Raw genomic sequence first — 13682 nt, forward strand, 5'->3', positions numbered from 1 at the left:
CACCAACGCACAAGCATAACTTCAGTTCTTCAGCTGCCCCCAACAGAACACTACTGCTCCAAAGGGATATCTTTTCTCCAACAACCGCAGCATGGAACACCAACCTTCTGCTGCCTTCATTGATCGCCAGGGCTTCTCTCGAGCCGTCGCTACTTAGACTACCACCCACAGCCCTCTTCCTGCTTAGAGCCTCTTTCTCTGCTCCTCTATCTTTCTTTTTAAACCGGGACCTCTCCCTGTCCCCTCTGGGACTCTTCTTTGGTTACCACACCCTCGTCCTGGGTCACCCAATTGAGGTTTTCGCACCTCAATTTTCTTTTTATGCAGGCACACTGTGCCTGTCCTTGGCCCAAAAAACTACAAAACGCTGGATTGCACATGCGCTGCCTGCTCCAGGTCCGTGCATGCATGGAAACCCATGAGGCCTGTCGGGACTTGGATTCCCCTGCCCACCAATAAGATAAGTCGGATCTTGCAGCAATGAGACTTCATGCACGTCCACGTTTAATAGTCTTCTAAATGTGAGGATTACTTACAGGTAGTATCCTTATCTATGAGAACAGTCTGGAGTTGTCCTTCTAAATTTGTGTCGTCTTGAAGCTATCACCTCTACGTCACTGATACCTCTCTATACATGCTGCTATAAATCAATACGTGTAACAGCACTACTCCAGCATTTGCTTTGCTCCTGTATGTATAGCTAGGCTGAGCTGTAATGTGCTCTCGTACTGTATAAGAACCAGCACGACCAGCACTGCTCTAGCATGCACTCTGGTCCTGCGTGTGTACCTAATCTACTCTAACTTGCACTCTGGTCCTATGTTTATCTGTGTCACTCCAGCATGCACTCTGCTTCTGTATACAGACCTGCACTATTCTAACATGCAATTGGTCCTGTGTCTGTGTCTGCACCTGCATCGCTCTGGCATAAACACTGATCCTATATTAAAATCAAATCCATTACGCTCTGTTTCTACATTTTAGCTATCAGACCTCCAAATTACATTCTGATCCTGTATGGAGTGCTAGATTCACAGTACTTCCTAAAGGAGAAGTAGTGTCAGGTTTCCACAAAAAAGCCACTTACCTGCTACTTGCTTTTACAATGTGGAGCTCTTTTGAAAGATGCAATCGCTGCTGAAGTTCTGGAAGCAGTGAGCTCAAAGAGAGGTCTTTACCTGATGCACAGTGGAAAAAAAGAAACACTTTGTCTTTTCTAAGCAACGATTCTCATTCAGTCAGCAGTAATTAAACAGCTTTTGTAGTCTGGTTGGAGCTGACACAGCACTAAAAATTTGTGGTCCATTGCTAGTCCAGTTCTATCCTATCTATTTATTCATTTAGCAAATGGAAAGGTAAAAGAGAGATGTTGAGTAGGCCGTTCTGCCTGTCAAGCCTGCTCCGCCATTCAAACAGATCATGGCTGATCATCTGCCTCCATGCCATTTGTCCCCATATCCGCTGATGTCATTAGTATCCAGAAATCTAACAATTCTTGTCTTGAGCGTACTCGATGATTGAGCTTCCACAGCCTGCTGAGGTAGAGCATTGGAAAGATTCATCACCCTAAGCGAAGCAATTCCTCCTCACCTCTGTCTTAAATGGTCTGCCTCTGATTCTGAGACTGTGTGCCCTGGTTCTAGACTCACCAGCCAGGGGAAACACCCCATCTACATCTCACGGCCTGTAAAAAATTTGTAAATTTCAATTGGATCACCTCTCATTCTTCGAAACTCTAGTGAATGTAGGCCCAGTTTCCTCAATCTCTCCTCATAAGACAATCCCAACATCTCAAGGATTAATCTGGTGAGCCTCCTTTGCACTCCCTCTATGGCAAGTATATCCTTTCTTAGATAAGGAGACCAAAACTGTACACAATACTCCAGGTGCAGTCTCAACAAGGCTCTGTTCAATTGCAGCAAGACATCTTTACTCCTGTACTTAAATCCCTTTGCGATGAAGGCTAACATACTAATTGCCTTCCTAATTGCTCGCTGCGCCTGCATGCTAGCTTTTAGTGACTCATGAACAAGGACACCCAAGTCCCTTTGGACATCAACACATCCCAATCTCTCACCATTTAAGGAATACACTGCCTTTCTGCTTTTTCTATCAAAGTGGATAACTTGACACTTATTCACACTATATTCCACCTGCCATGCTCTTGCCCATTCACTTAGCCTGTCCAAATCCCCTTGAAACTTCCTTGCATTCTCTTCACAGCTTACATTCCCTCCAATTTGGTCCCCACATCCAAATCATTTATATAGATTGTGAACAGCTGTGGCCCCAGCACTGATCCTTGTGGTACCCCAATACCCCAAAGGCCTCATAATGACCCGTTTATTCCTACTCTCTGTTTTCTGTCTGGTAACCAATTCTCAATCCATGCCAGTATATTACCCCCAATCCTATGTGTTCTAATCTTGTTTATTAACCCCTTGTGTGGGATCTTATCAAAAGTCTTCTAAAAATTCAAATACACCACATCCACTGGTTCTTCTTTATCTGTGCTACAGGTAACATCCTCAAAAAACTCCAACTGGTTTGCTAAACATGAATTTCCTTTTCATAAATCCATGTTGACTCTGCCAAGTCATATCATTATTTTTTTTAAGTGTCCAGTTATCACATCCTTTACAATAGATTCTAACATTTTCCCTATTACTGACGTCAAACTAACAGGTCTGTAGTTCTCCATTTTCTCTCTTCCTCTTTTCTTAAACAGTGAGGTAACATTTGCTACTTTCCTGTCAGCAGGAACCTTTCCAGAATCTATAGAATTTTGAAGATAACCACCAATGCATCCACTATCTGTACAGCCACCTCTTTCAACACTCTGGAACATAGCTCATCTGGTCCAGGGGATTTATCAACCTTCAATCCAATTAATTTTTCCAGTACTACCTCTTTATTAATACTAATTTCTTTCAGTTCCTCATTTTCACTAGTTCCTTGGTCCCCTAGTATCGCTGGGAGATTTCCTCTATCTTCCTCCATGAAGACAGAGACAAAGTAATTGTTTAGTTTCTCCACCACTTCCCTGTTCTCCATTATAAATTCTCCTGTCTCCACCTCTAATGGCCCCAAATTTGTCGTTTAACTCACTGAGCTAAAGCCACATGTTTATACCTTCGAGAGCCAGGACTTCCAAAGACTACAGAAACACTTCAGAAATAATACTTAAACTGAAAGAATCTCATGAGGTGCCCTCAGAGAGAGTTTATCCAGGTCCCCGTTTTTGTGTATACCCTGCGAGGGCGAGGCATGTCTGACCCTAGTTTATCTGCAGTGCCCTCTGTGGGAGAGCTCTTACTGTTCCAGTTTCTCTAGAGTATTCACTCTCTCCAATCGTAGTATTTACAATTGAAGTCCTCTTTGAATTTTCTTTTAAGTGGTGAGCAAAGAACTTCTTTCCCTCTCACTCTTCCCCTTGACCCACATAATCTCTATACAGTTGACAACTCCTCCTGACGGTATTAACTTCTTCCCAGTGTCTGGTTCCATGGTGCACGGACATCCTACTCCTTTCACCAAGTGTTGGTTATTCCTTTGTGAGCATTGTCAGTGAGTGTTAAACAGAAGAATCACCGCTGAGGCAGACTCTGTCCTCACCCAGCGTACGAATAAACACACTTCAAAAGTGTGCTGTCTATGCTTCAGTCAATCTGAACTTACCCCTATATCACTGTCTCTTTTGTTGGAATGAGCTACTGCCTCAGTGAACTATTCCGAATGGTTTTCTTCGCCCATCGGAACAGGAGCTGAGCAAACTAGGGATCATGCTTGCATCCTCCCACACATTGTAAACTAAACACTAATTATGTTGCCATTTTCTCTATCTATTACTTTACCAAACAATGCCCAACTAAGAGGAAAGCTGGATAGATATTTCCAGCAATTCACCAAGGTCGTTCTGTAACTAGTTACCAAGAGCTGTATAAGAGCTTGGCAGAAAGTAACTCTACATCTAGTTCTTCTTTTTTGCGTGGCTAGACACTGAGCCGCTATTCAATGTCACCGTATGACAGCGATATTTAGATCAGAGACGTACTGTGAAGGTAAGGGTAGATCTGAAGATACAACCTGCAACTTTTAGAACCCCAGTACCTGGTATCACCCATGCTGGACTGTTATTTTTAATCTGGTTCAAATATGATGTTGGAAAGATTACAAACACTTCAACTCAAGAATGTGCACACTGTTACCTGTGATGGGGAGCCCTGAAGGTTTATTGATGGCGATCAGAGGATCTGGTAGAGAAGCAAACAGTAAGTTAGGAACGAGCTTATTCTCTTACATGCACAATATGTTGATTAAGAGAAATGCTACCAAGCCGTGCCTCTGCACACAGAAACTATAATAAACATGCTGAAGGGAGTTACAACAAAGTAATTAAGCCTGCAAACTCTCAATGTTAGCATGTCTCAAGTTCTTTAAAATGCTTCACATGACCCGCATGATGTGCATCAAACAAACATTTATCTCTATTGTTCCAGAGCAGTGAAAAATCTTCATATGGTGTTCCCATATCTGCGAACTTTCAGCATCGCAAAGGCATAGATGTCAAGGGCATAGTCACTGCACAAAAACGTATTAAATTGTTAACTCTTTTTGTATATGTCCAATGTTCATAAGGTTAAAGTTATCCTATGTTTCAGGGATCAGATGGGTTCAAATGAGTCCCTCCAATTACAGCAATAATTTTTTTTATTTATTCATTCATGGAATATGATTGTTTTTGGCAAAGCCAGCATTTGTTGCCCATACCTGACTGCCCTTGAGAAGGCGATGGTGAACCACCTTCTTGAACTGCTGCAGTCTGTGTGGTGAAGTTACCCCCATAGTGCTGTAAGGCTGAGAATTCCAGAATTTTCACCCAGAAATGATGAAGGAACAGTGATTTAGTTCAAAATCAGAATGGTGTGTGACTTGGAGTAAATCTTGCAGGTGCTGGTCTTGCACCTTCTGGCCTTGTCTTTCTAAGTAGTATGGTCACTGGTCTGGAAGGTGCTGTCAAAGAAGCCTTGATGAGTTGATGCTGTGCATCTTTTAAATGGTACACACTGCAACTACTGTGCGCCAGCAGCAGGAGTGAACATTTAAGGTGGTTGGCGGGATGCCGACCAAGCAAACTGCTTTGTTCTGGATGCTATTATGGGAGCTGCACACATCTAGGTAAATGGAGAATATTCCATCAAACTCCTGATTTGTGCCTTGTAGGTGGTGGGACTTTAGTGAGTCGGGAGGTTACTCACTCGACATAGAATATCCAGCCTCTGGACTGCCCTTGTGCCATAATATTTATGTGGCTGGCCCATTTAAGTATTTGGTCAAGGGTGATCCCCAAGTATGTTGATGGTGGGGTACTGGTAGTAATGTCATTCAGTGTCGAATACGGGTGATTAGCTTCTCTCTCGTTGGAGATGGTTGTTGCCTGGCACTTGGTGCAAATGTTAAATGCCACTTATATAGAAATGGGAGAAAAGTGGTAACGTTATTGCCCTAGTAATCAAGAGACCTAAGTTCAAATCCCACTATGGCAGCTGAGGGAATTGGAATTTGGCTAATTAAATAAATCTAGAATTAAAAAGTTAGTCTCAGTAACAGTGTGCATGAAGCTACCGGATTGTTGTAAAATCGCACCTGGTTCACTAATGATTAGGGAAGAAAATCTGTCATCCTCACCTAGTCAGACTTATATGTGACTCCAGACCCACAACAATGTTGTTGTCTCCTAACTTCCCTCTGAAATGGCCTAGCAAGCCGCTCACTTGTACCAAACTACTCTCAACCAGCTTCTCAAGGGATGGACAATAAATGTTGGCTTTGCCAGCAATGCTCACATCCCGAGAATGAATAATGTTGTTCAGGTCTTGCACGCACTATTTCATTATCTGAGGCTCTCTTCTTAACTTATGTATATCACTATGCTAGTTTTTGACAGGCTTTAAGTGCCAAGTAATTTTTATTAAATCACAACAGAGTAAATGCAAAGTAACACAACGTATATTTTCACAGTAGTTATTATGCTTAGCCATAATAGGAAATGCAATTACTCTGCTGAACTATAATGCAAATAATATTCTTATGAAATAGTTCCTTTTCTTTCTCAACTACAGAAGCTATCAGACCTTTGTCTTTATTTTAGGGCTTTAGATAAGATTCTCAGATTTGAACAAGACAGGTCAATAAATACATTAAAGTGACTGGGACTAAGCAAACTGAAATAACAAAGCAATAATTGCCAATCAAGCGCATAATTAAAACACATCCCCCAAGATGTTTGCACTTGAAATGAATAACTTGGCCTCTCCCTTTCATACTAGTCTCAGGCAAGCCTGCTACTTCTGAAAATTGTGAGGGAACTGTTGTTTTTAAATTTAATTTGTATTTTTTGAGACAGACCCTAACTAAAAGAAGAACTGAACTGTAAAGGAAACAGAAAGGGAAACATAGATGGGAAACTGACCCTCTCATTTTCAAAGGAAACAATAACAAACTGAAGTTTGGAAATCAAGCATTCTGGAGAAACTGACCCTGTTTAAAATGTATAAAAGGATACAGATCAGTCCAAGCTGAGCAGTAGCAGTTGAGTCCACTAGTGTAGTACAAGCAAGCTAAAGAAGACTGAAGAAGACAGGGGCTAGATCCAGAAGATGGGAATAAGTTATTGCAGCTTCTTCTGTTCCTTAAAGATAACGTTGGTGGATCTACCCTAGAGAAGAGCTGAAATTCTTCATGAAGAAGACAGAGTTTGAAGGATATTGTGAATGAGTGTGATTACCAAAATCTGAGAGGACTGTTGAGCCAATTCATAACTATCTTAGTTGTATCTGCCATTCAATGTGCAATTTGTACTTTATATTCCACCACAATTTGTTGTTAATTCATGTTTAACTCATTTTAATTTTGGATGTTAGAGTATAGGACAGATAGTATTTAGTGTCTGCTTTGTTGATTCTTGTAGAGTAAAAATACTTGTTTTAAACTGTGGAATCTTGTGGCTTCATTCTTTTAGTAAATAACTGGGATTTGTATTTCTTGTATTTTATAAAAAAAAAACTTACTGGGGGCTCTCCAATGAGATCATAACAATTGTTTCAAATTGGTCTTTAAAACCTTCTGTATTACGATAAAATCAAAGAACCAAACAGCAAGCTGCACCTTAATTTTTGTCAGATCCTGTGTGAAATTGACTGTACTGCTGCAGTAGCGATAATACTGTGATGAAATCCGATAATTAAGTTAGCTTTGAATCGGCAACTGTAGTTTGGAAACTACAGTTCCCATCGGGCCTTGGGACTTCTGCGCACACGCAGGCCTGGAAATGGGCACACGTGCAGTTCGAGTTTTTTTTAAACATAGTTTGGGCCTTTCACTCATGCGCCGGCCAGGTGATGGCCACATGTGTGCAGATAAGTGTTTTTCCGTTCTTCAGGCCAGGAGCCGGCCCAGATAAAAAGAAGTCAAATGAAAAGTAACAGAAAGGTCAGGTCTGCTGACCTGAACAGGTGCACCATTGCAGAGAGTATGGCCCAAGGAGCCGGACACCAGGAAGGGGACAGGGGGAAGATTCCAAACCAAGAAGAAGGTCCCAAACAAGGGAATGAGACAGAAAGACATCTCAGAAGGTCCCAGGCAGGCACAAAGACAGGGATTAGAAAGGGGACCAGAAGATAGTCCCAGGTATGGGCAAGCTCAGAGATCAGAAACAGATCCCGTAAAGATGGGAGAAAGTAGCAGAGAAATAGGCTCCAAATTAAAGGCAGAGCTCCAGGGAGCAGACTTGAAGCAAAGTGGGCTCGAGAGAAGCCCTGAAGATCTGAGGAGGCAGCCAAAGGTTGGTGACTCCTTATTGTGGGCCTTTGGGGGCAGTGGTGTGCTGCTTGGCACAACCAGAGATTTGAAATTGGGCTTGGAAGGTGAAGCTTGAGATCCAGAGGGGAGGAATCTCAGAAGGTGAGATTGAAACTTTGGAGGTGGATCCTTGTTGAAGTCATCTGAGTATGACCAACATTTGGAAAGAATTCCAAGGCGAGTACTTTGAATGTGGAAATTGGAATCCCTTGTGAAAAAGACAGAGTTTCAGTGACACTGGTTAGTTCACAGTGTGACAAGTGTCTGGGTGGATTGTTGGGAAAACCATGGAATCTGTTTGGGTTGCATCTGTCATTTACTTTGGAGTGTGCCTCTTAATTCACATATGTCGCAGAGTACCATATCTTTCTTATACTCTTAGGGTAAGTGTTTCATCTTTACGAATTTGTATGTGTCTATAAGGATATTGCTGGGGTGAGGGAATAGTGAATATTTGGATCATTTTCTTGTGTTTGTATTGAGATCTTTCCAATCTTTTTATCTGGTGTAATATAGTTCATTTTTCTTGTTTAATAAATTGTTTATTCTTTGTATTAAAAGTTCGTGTGAATTTGTTCAGTAACTTTCCTCCATGGTTTCAAAATAAATGTTAGGATCTATCAAGCCAGGTTCCATTCTAGGATCTGACTTGTCCAGTATCAACATCAGCTGGGACCACAACAATACTTCAGAAGCTGTGCTAATAGGCACATTTATTAAGACAAAGCATTAGAAGCAGTACTCTCTATCTAACCCATGCAATACTTGACTGACCTGGGAATGGTGAATAATGACATACTAAAAGTGAGATTCCTTTGCTGCCCCTAGCTGAAGGTAATGGTTCCTTACTGGGGTAAAGTTCCATAGGCATCTTCTGGTATCTGGCCCAAGTACTCACATACAAGTGTGGAAAGCGACTGACAACTTGGCACTTAACCACAGAGGCAGCATGGCTGAGACCCCTAGGCACACCTGTGGGCACACTATTTGTCCCAGGATACACAGGTCCTAACCCAGTTACACATTTACAGCCTTACGAGTATGCTGCACACTCCCTTTTGTTTAACCTCCAAAAAGGTGGAGTTGATTTTACTGGAACAGACACTCACTTTCCTGGTATACCACACTGGATGCTAGCAATTCCAGGAGGTCATCTTTAGTCAGTTTTCGGAGCACCAGGACACCTGGATTCCGGAGGATACTAACAGCATTGTCTTTTTTCAAATGCTGCCTATGTTTCTGTATCTGTTCCTTTAGCTGTATATCATACCTAAAACAAAACAGGGACATAGAAGGAAGGATAAAACAATGGAAGTCTTATCACCTCTCTCTCTGAACTTTTAGATCTAGGGTCATCTGTTTCTCTGGAATTCCCAGCTCCAGTTCTCTCCATATCACTGTTTTCCCAATTCCAATCCTGCCCATCACTCTACTCACAACACTGCTTGCATTTTATCCCTTACCATCTGTTCACATTATCCTCATCAGAAAATTAGTATTCTAATACAGCTAATGGCACTTTTTGGTCAAGCTGCCAAGAACTTACCCTACCCCATCCTTTCCTAACAACCCAACGTACAATGGCAAACTTCCCATGAGGAGGTCCAATTGTCCACTGTCATTTGAGACAGGGTATGAAACTTGAGCTTTGTCATTGTGAGACTAACACTATGCCATTGTACATCCCTATTCTGCTGCTCTTTTACAATTGCACTGTTTAAAGTACCCTTCTGTGTACTTGTGCTCAGCTTTGCTCCCACACAAAGCCAAATGGGAACATTCTCAACTGGCAATATGCTAAATACAGCAGTTTCCATGCCCTTGTCTAATAATAGTTGAAACTCTACCCATACTTTGATAAATATTGAACTGTGCCTGGATATACTAAAATACTTCATTTTGGGAAATAAAACAATTTAGCCACTCACCAGGTCACTGCACTAGAGAGATGTGACGTTGAGTCAGTCACAAGTCTTCGTATGAAAAAACAGGAGTGTCCATGCATGACAGCTGTCCGAGTCACACTTCCTGTCCATATTTGTTTCCATATCTGGTTCATCCTGAAATAAAACCACAACTACATTAAAATCTCAACCACAGCTGAAGCTCACAGGATAGCATGATATTCTCAGAACCTTCCTTTTGGATCCCTAAGCACAAATCACCCAAAGTTATGCCTTCATCTGCCTGAAATATTGGGGGGGGGGGAGGTGGAATTAATTGGATAGCTCTACCAAAGAGCCAGCAAAGGTATGTTGAGCCAAATGGCTCTTTCTGTGCTGATCATTCTAGGGTTCTAAATATAACTAGATTCCACTAACAAAGAGGCTAATTAACCCATGAATTCCAATAAAAGTTATCAAAGTTCAATTGTAGAGAAGTTGCCATAAACAATGATTATCTAAATTCTCACTGAATAGTAGCAAAATCACTTAAGCTTCCTTCATTTGCTTATGTAGATCACCATTACCACATAATTACTGACAGAAACCAGATTAATCTCATTGGTAGGTTTAATGCCAAAGACTCAGATGCAATCCAATGTTTTATCCTTGTAACACAGTTGACTGTATACCGATTAACTTCATAACAGGCTCAATACTACAAGCAGAACATACATTACAGATAACTAGAAATAAAAACAAAAAACTGCGGATGCTGGAAATCCAAAACAAAAACAGAATTACCTGGAAAAACTCAGCAGGTCTGGCAGCATCGGTGGAGAAGAAAAGAGTTGACGTTTCTCCTAATATTCACTCAGTTCTGTCAAAGGGTCATGAGGACTCGAAACGTCAACTCTTTTCTTCTCCACCGATACTGCCAGACCTGCTTAGTTTTTCCAGGTAATTCTGTTTTTATAACTAGAAATAAATTTATTCTAAAAAGTTAGCAAAAACCAAGCCAGATAAGTCGCTCGTCACTGATGAAATGCACCACTGGGTGTTGATGGAGGTCAGACAGGAAATAGTAAAGGCCCTAATCAATTTTTTAGTCCTGGCTAGTTGTGCAAATTTTGCCAGAACCTAGAGGATAACCAATTTAATATTTCTGTTTAAGGAGGAACTGAAGAATAAACTGAGACAAGCGTCAGATTTGGGAAAATTTAAGAATACATAACTCTAGCTAAGACTAGTGCCATTTTAGAAACAGGAGTTAATTTTGGACAATCCAGATTAACGAAAGGTAAATTATGTTTGGCAAATCGAATGAGTTCTTTGAAGAGTTAATTGATTGGATAAAGGGTGTACGGTATACATACATGGATTTTAAGAATGTTTTTAATGAGGTTGGTTACAAAAATACCAGCAACTGGTATAAAGGTGAATGTTTCTCATCCATCAAGCACCCACAGGGTTAATGGGTTTTGCCAGATTGGAAGAGGTTAGTGCTGGGTCCACCTAGATTCCTCAATCAACATCACTGAAACAGATTGTTTGGTCTTGGTCACATTGTGGGACCATGCTGTAAACTGGCTGACGTATTTCGTACATCGTCGCAATGACTACCCTTCTGGCTGTAAAGCACTTTAGGAGCATGTGAAAGACACAATAAAAATACACTTCTGAATCCTTTTTTCAGTAATACGGATACGTGCGTACGCGTCCAATTTCCCAAATGTAAAGGTGTTGACAGGCAAACAGTGCAGACTTCAGGAAGACAGAGTCATTGGGAAGGAAGGGAGGGAATACACTTTCCAAGTTTAAAAAAAAATGTACACACAATGGAAGGATAGTGACCTTAAAAGTGTGAGCACAGACAAACTTATAAAATCAAATTATAAAGATGAACGCCGGATAAATGTTTGAACCCAGGATAATACAAAGCTGAGGGGATGTGAGTTTTAGAGGCGCTGCTCTCGGGAGCCCGGATCCAATGCTCTCCCTCCCAGTGTTTTTAAACCTGCAGCATCCTTCCGTCCCCGAGACTCACTGCAAGCAGCTGCCCTTTCCCTGAGTCTGAGTCTGAGTCCGGCTCCACCACCGCCTCCCGAAACCCCCAGTGCGATTCATCCAGACAAACTCAAACCCACCCACCCCCGCCCCCCCTTCACTCCACCGGCCCCTCCGAACTCCACTTCCTCATCGCCGGCCAGAAACTCGAGCTCCGAAGATTGGTTCCACCCCACCTCCCTGGAAAGAGCCCAGAGGAAGGCCGTTGCGGCAGCTTTTTTGTGTCTGAGACCCTGTACACCGCTTGTCTCGGTTTACATTTCCTGATTCTGCTGATTGCGGTTTTTCCAAAGCTATTAGAGTGAACGTTGTTGGAGAATCATTGACACGTTGCAAGATTAAGTGACCCAGAGGGTATTTTCAAAAGTCGAATGCAGTTAAACTCGGAAGGAAAGGTGACTGTTGTTGGGAACAAACGACAATGAGCAGGTCTTGGCAACCCAATTTCTTTATTTAGCGCAGGAACCATTCCCAAACTCAGTCACTTCCCAATCACAAAAGCACTCCCCAACTTACCCCAATCCCTTCATAGAGAGGCATGCAATGCTCCATAACTAACCCACCGTCAGTGTACACTTGCCAGCTTTCCTCTTAGATTCCTTAACTCATCCCCCCTTTAAAAAAACTGTTCCATCAATTCAGGGGGACAGCTGTCGTCCTAACTATTACCTTTTCATTTATCGATCTTGTCACTGTCAGGCCTACCTGATGCTCTAGACACCAACCAGACTATACGGGACCAGGCATTGTGCAATGGGGTAGGATTAATGACCTCATAGTGAAAGCACCCCTGGGTAGCAACGATCAGAATATGATTTAATTTTACATTCAGTTTGAGAGAGAGAAGACTGGGTCCAAGACTAGTATTTTAAACTTAAATAAGGGCAATTATGAGGGCATGAAAGCCCAGCTAGCTAAAGTGAACTGGCAAATTCAATAGCGATGCAGTGGCAGACATTTAAGGGGATATTTCAGGATACACAGAATAGATATATTCCAACGGGAAAGAAAAATTCCAAGGGAAGGACCCACCATCTGTGGTTAACTAAAAAAATTAAAGATAGTATCAAACTTAAAGTAAAAGCATATAATTATGCAAAGCTGGATGGCAGTCAAAAGATTGGACAGACTATAAAAACAGCAAGGAATGACCTAAAGGATGATAAAGAAGGAAAAATTAGATTACAAGAGGAATCTAGCTGGAAATATAAAGATAATAAGAGTAGTAAGAGTTTCTATAGATATTTAAAAAAAGAGTTAACAGAGTGAGCATTGGTCCTACAGAACGTGAGTCTGGGGAATTAATAATGGGAAATAATGAGATGGCATATGAATTAAACTGGTATTTTGCATTGGTCTTCACAATAGAGGATACAAATAACATCCAAGAACGAGCTGTAAATCAGGAAATGGAAAGGAGGGAGGAACTCAGGAATATTACAATCACCAGGGAAATGGTACTGAGAAAATTGTTGGAGCTGCGGGTTGTCTAGTCCCTGGATCCTGATGGACTTCATCCTAGGGTCTTAAAAGAAGTGGCTAGTGAGATAGTTGATGTGTTGATTTTAATTTTCCAAAATGGGAAGGTTCCATTAGATTGGAAAATAGCGAATGTGACTCCTTTGTTCAAAAAGTGAGGGAGATAGCAAGCAGTAAACTACAGCCGAGTTAGCTTAACATCTGTGATAGGGAAATGTTAGAAACTAATATTCGAAAAGTTATAATGGGGCACTTGGAAAAATTCATGGTAATCAGGCAGAATCAACATGGTTTTATGGAAGGGAAATCACGTTTAATCAATTTATTGGAGTTCTTTTTAGAAGTAACATATGCTTTGGATAAAGGGAAACTGATGGATGGACTGTATTTAGA

At 41.5% G+C, this 13682-nt stretch overlaps 1 protein-coding gene across 5 annotated transcripts in view; it reads right to left on the bottom strand.

Annotated features, from left to right (window-relative positions):
* The window catches only part of LOC121279945 (mitochondrial mRNA pseudouridine synthase RPUSD3-like), a 24315-nt gene extending 11750 nt beyond the window's left edge, over positions 1–12565 (bottom strand). For 2 of the 5 annotated variants that reach the window (XM_041191534.1, XM_041191535.1), the window contains exons 1-5: positions 11791–11876; positions 9789–9920; positions 8970–9130; positions 4209–4253; positions 1088–1178 (exon numbers count right to left, since the gene is read on the bottom strand). In XM_041191534.1, the coding sequence (XP_041047468.1) occupies positions 1088–1178; positions 4209–4253; positions 8970–9130; positions 9789–9920; positions 11791–11870 (509 nt within the window). In that variant the 5' untranslated portion in view covers positions 11871–11876. Of the gene's footprint in view, positions 1–1087; positions 1179–4208; positions 4254–8969; positions 9131–9788; positions 9921–11597; positions 11752–11790; positions 11877–12479 lie in introns of those variants that run through there. The other 3 variants (XM_041191536.1, XM_041191539.1, XM_041191537.1) reach the window with 3 other exon arrangements.
* Positions 12566–13682: the final 1117 nt, after the last annotated feature.

This window comes from Carcharodon carcharias, chromosome 7, assembly GCF_017639515.1.
Source record: "Carcharodon carcharias isolate sCarCar2 chromosome 7, sCarCar2.pri, whole genome shotgun sequence".
Classification (NCBI taxonomy): Eukaryota; Metazoa; Chordata; class Chondrichthyes; order Lamniformes; family Lamnidae; genus Carcharodon; species Carcharodon carcharias.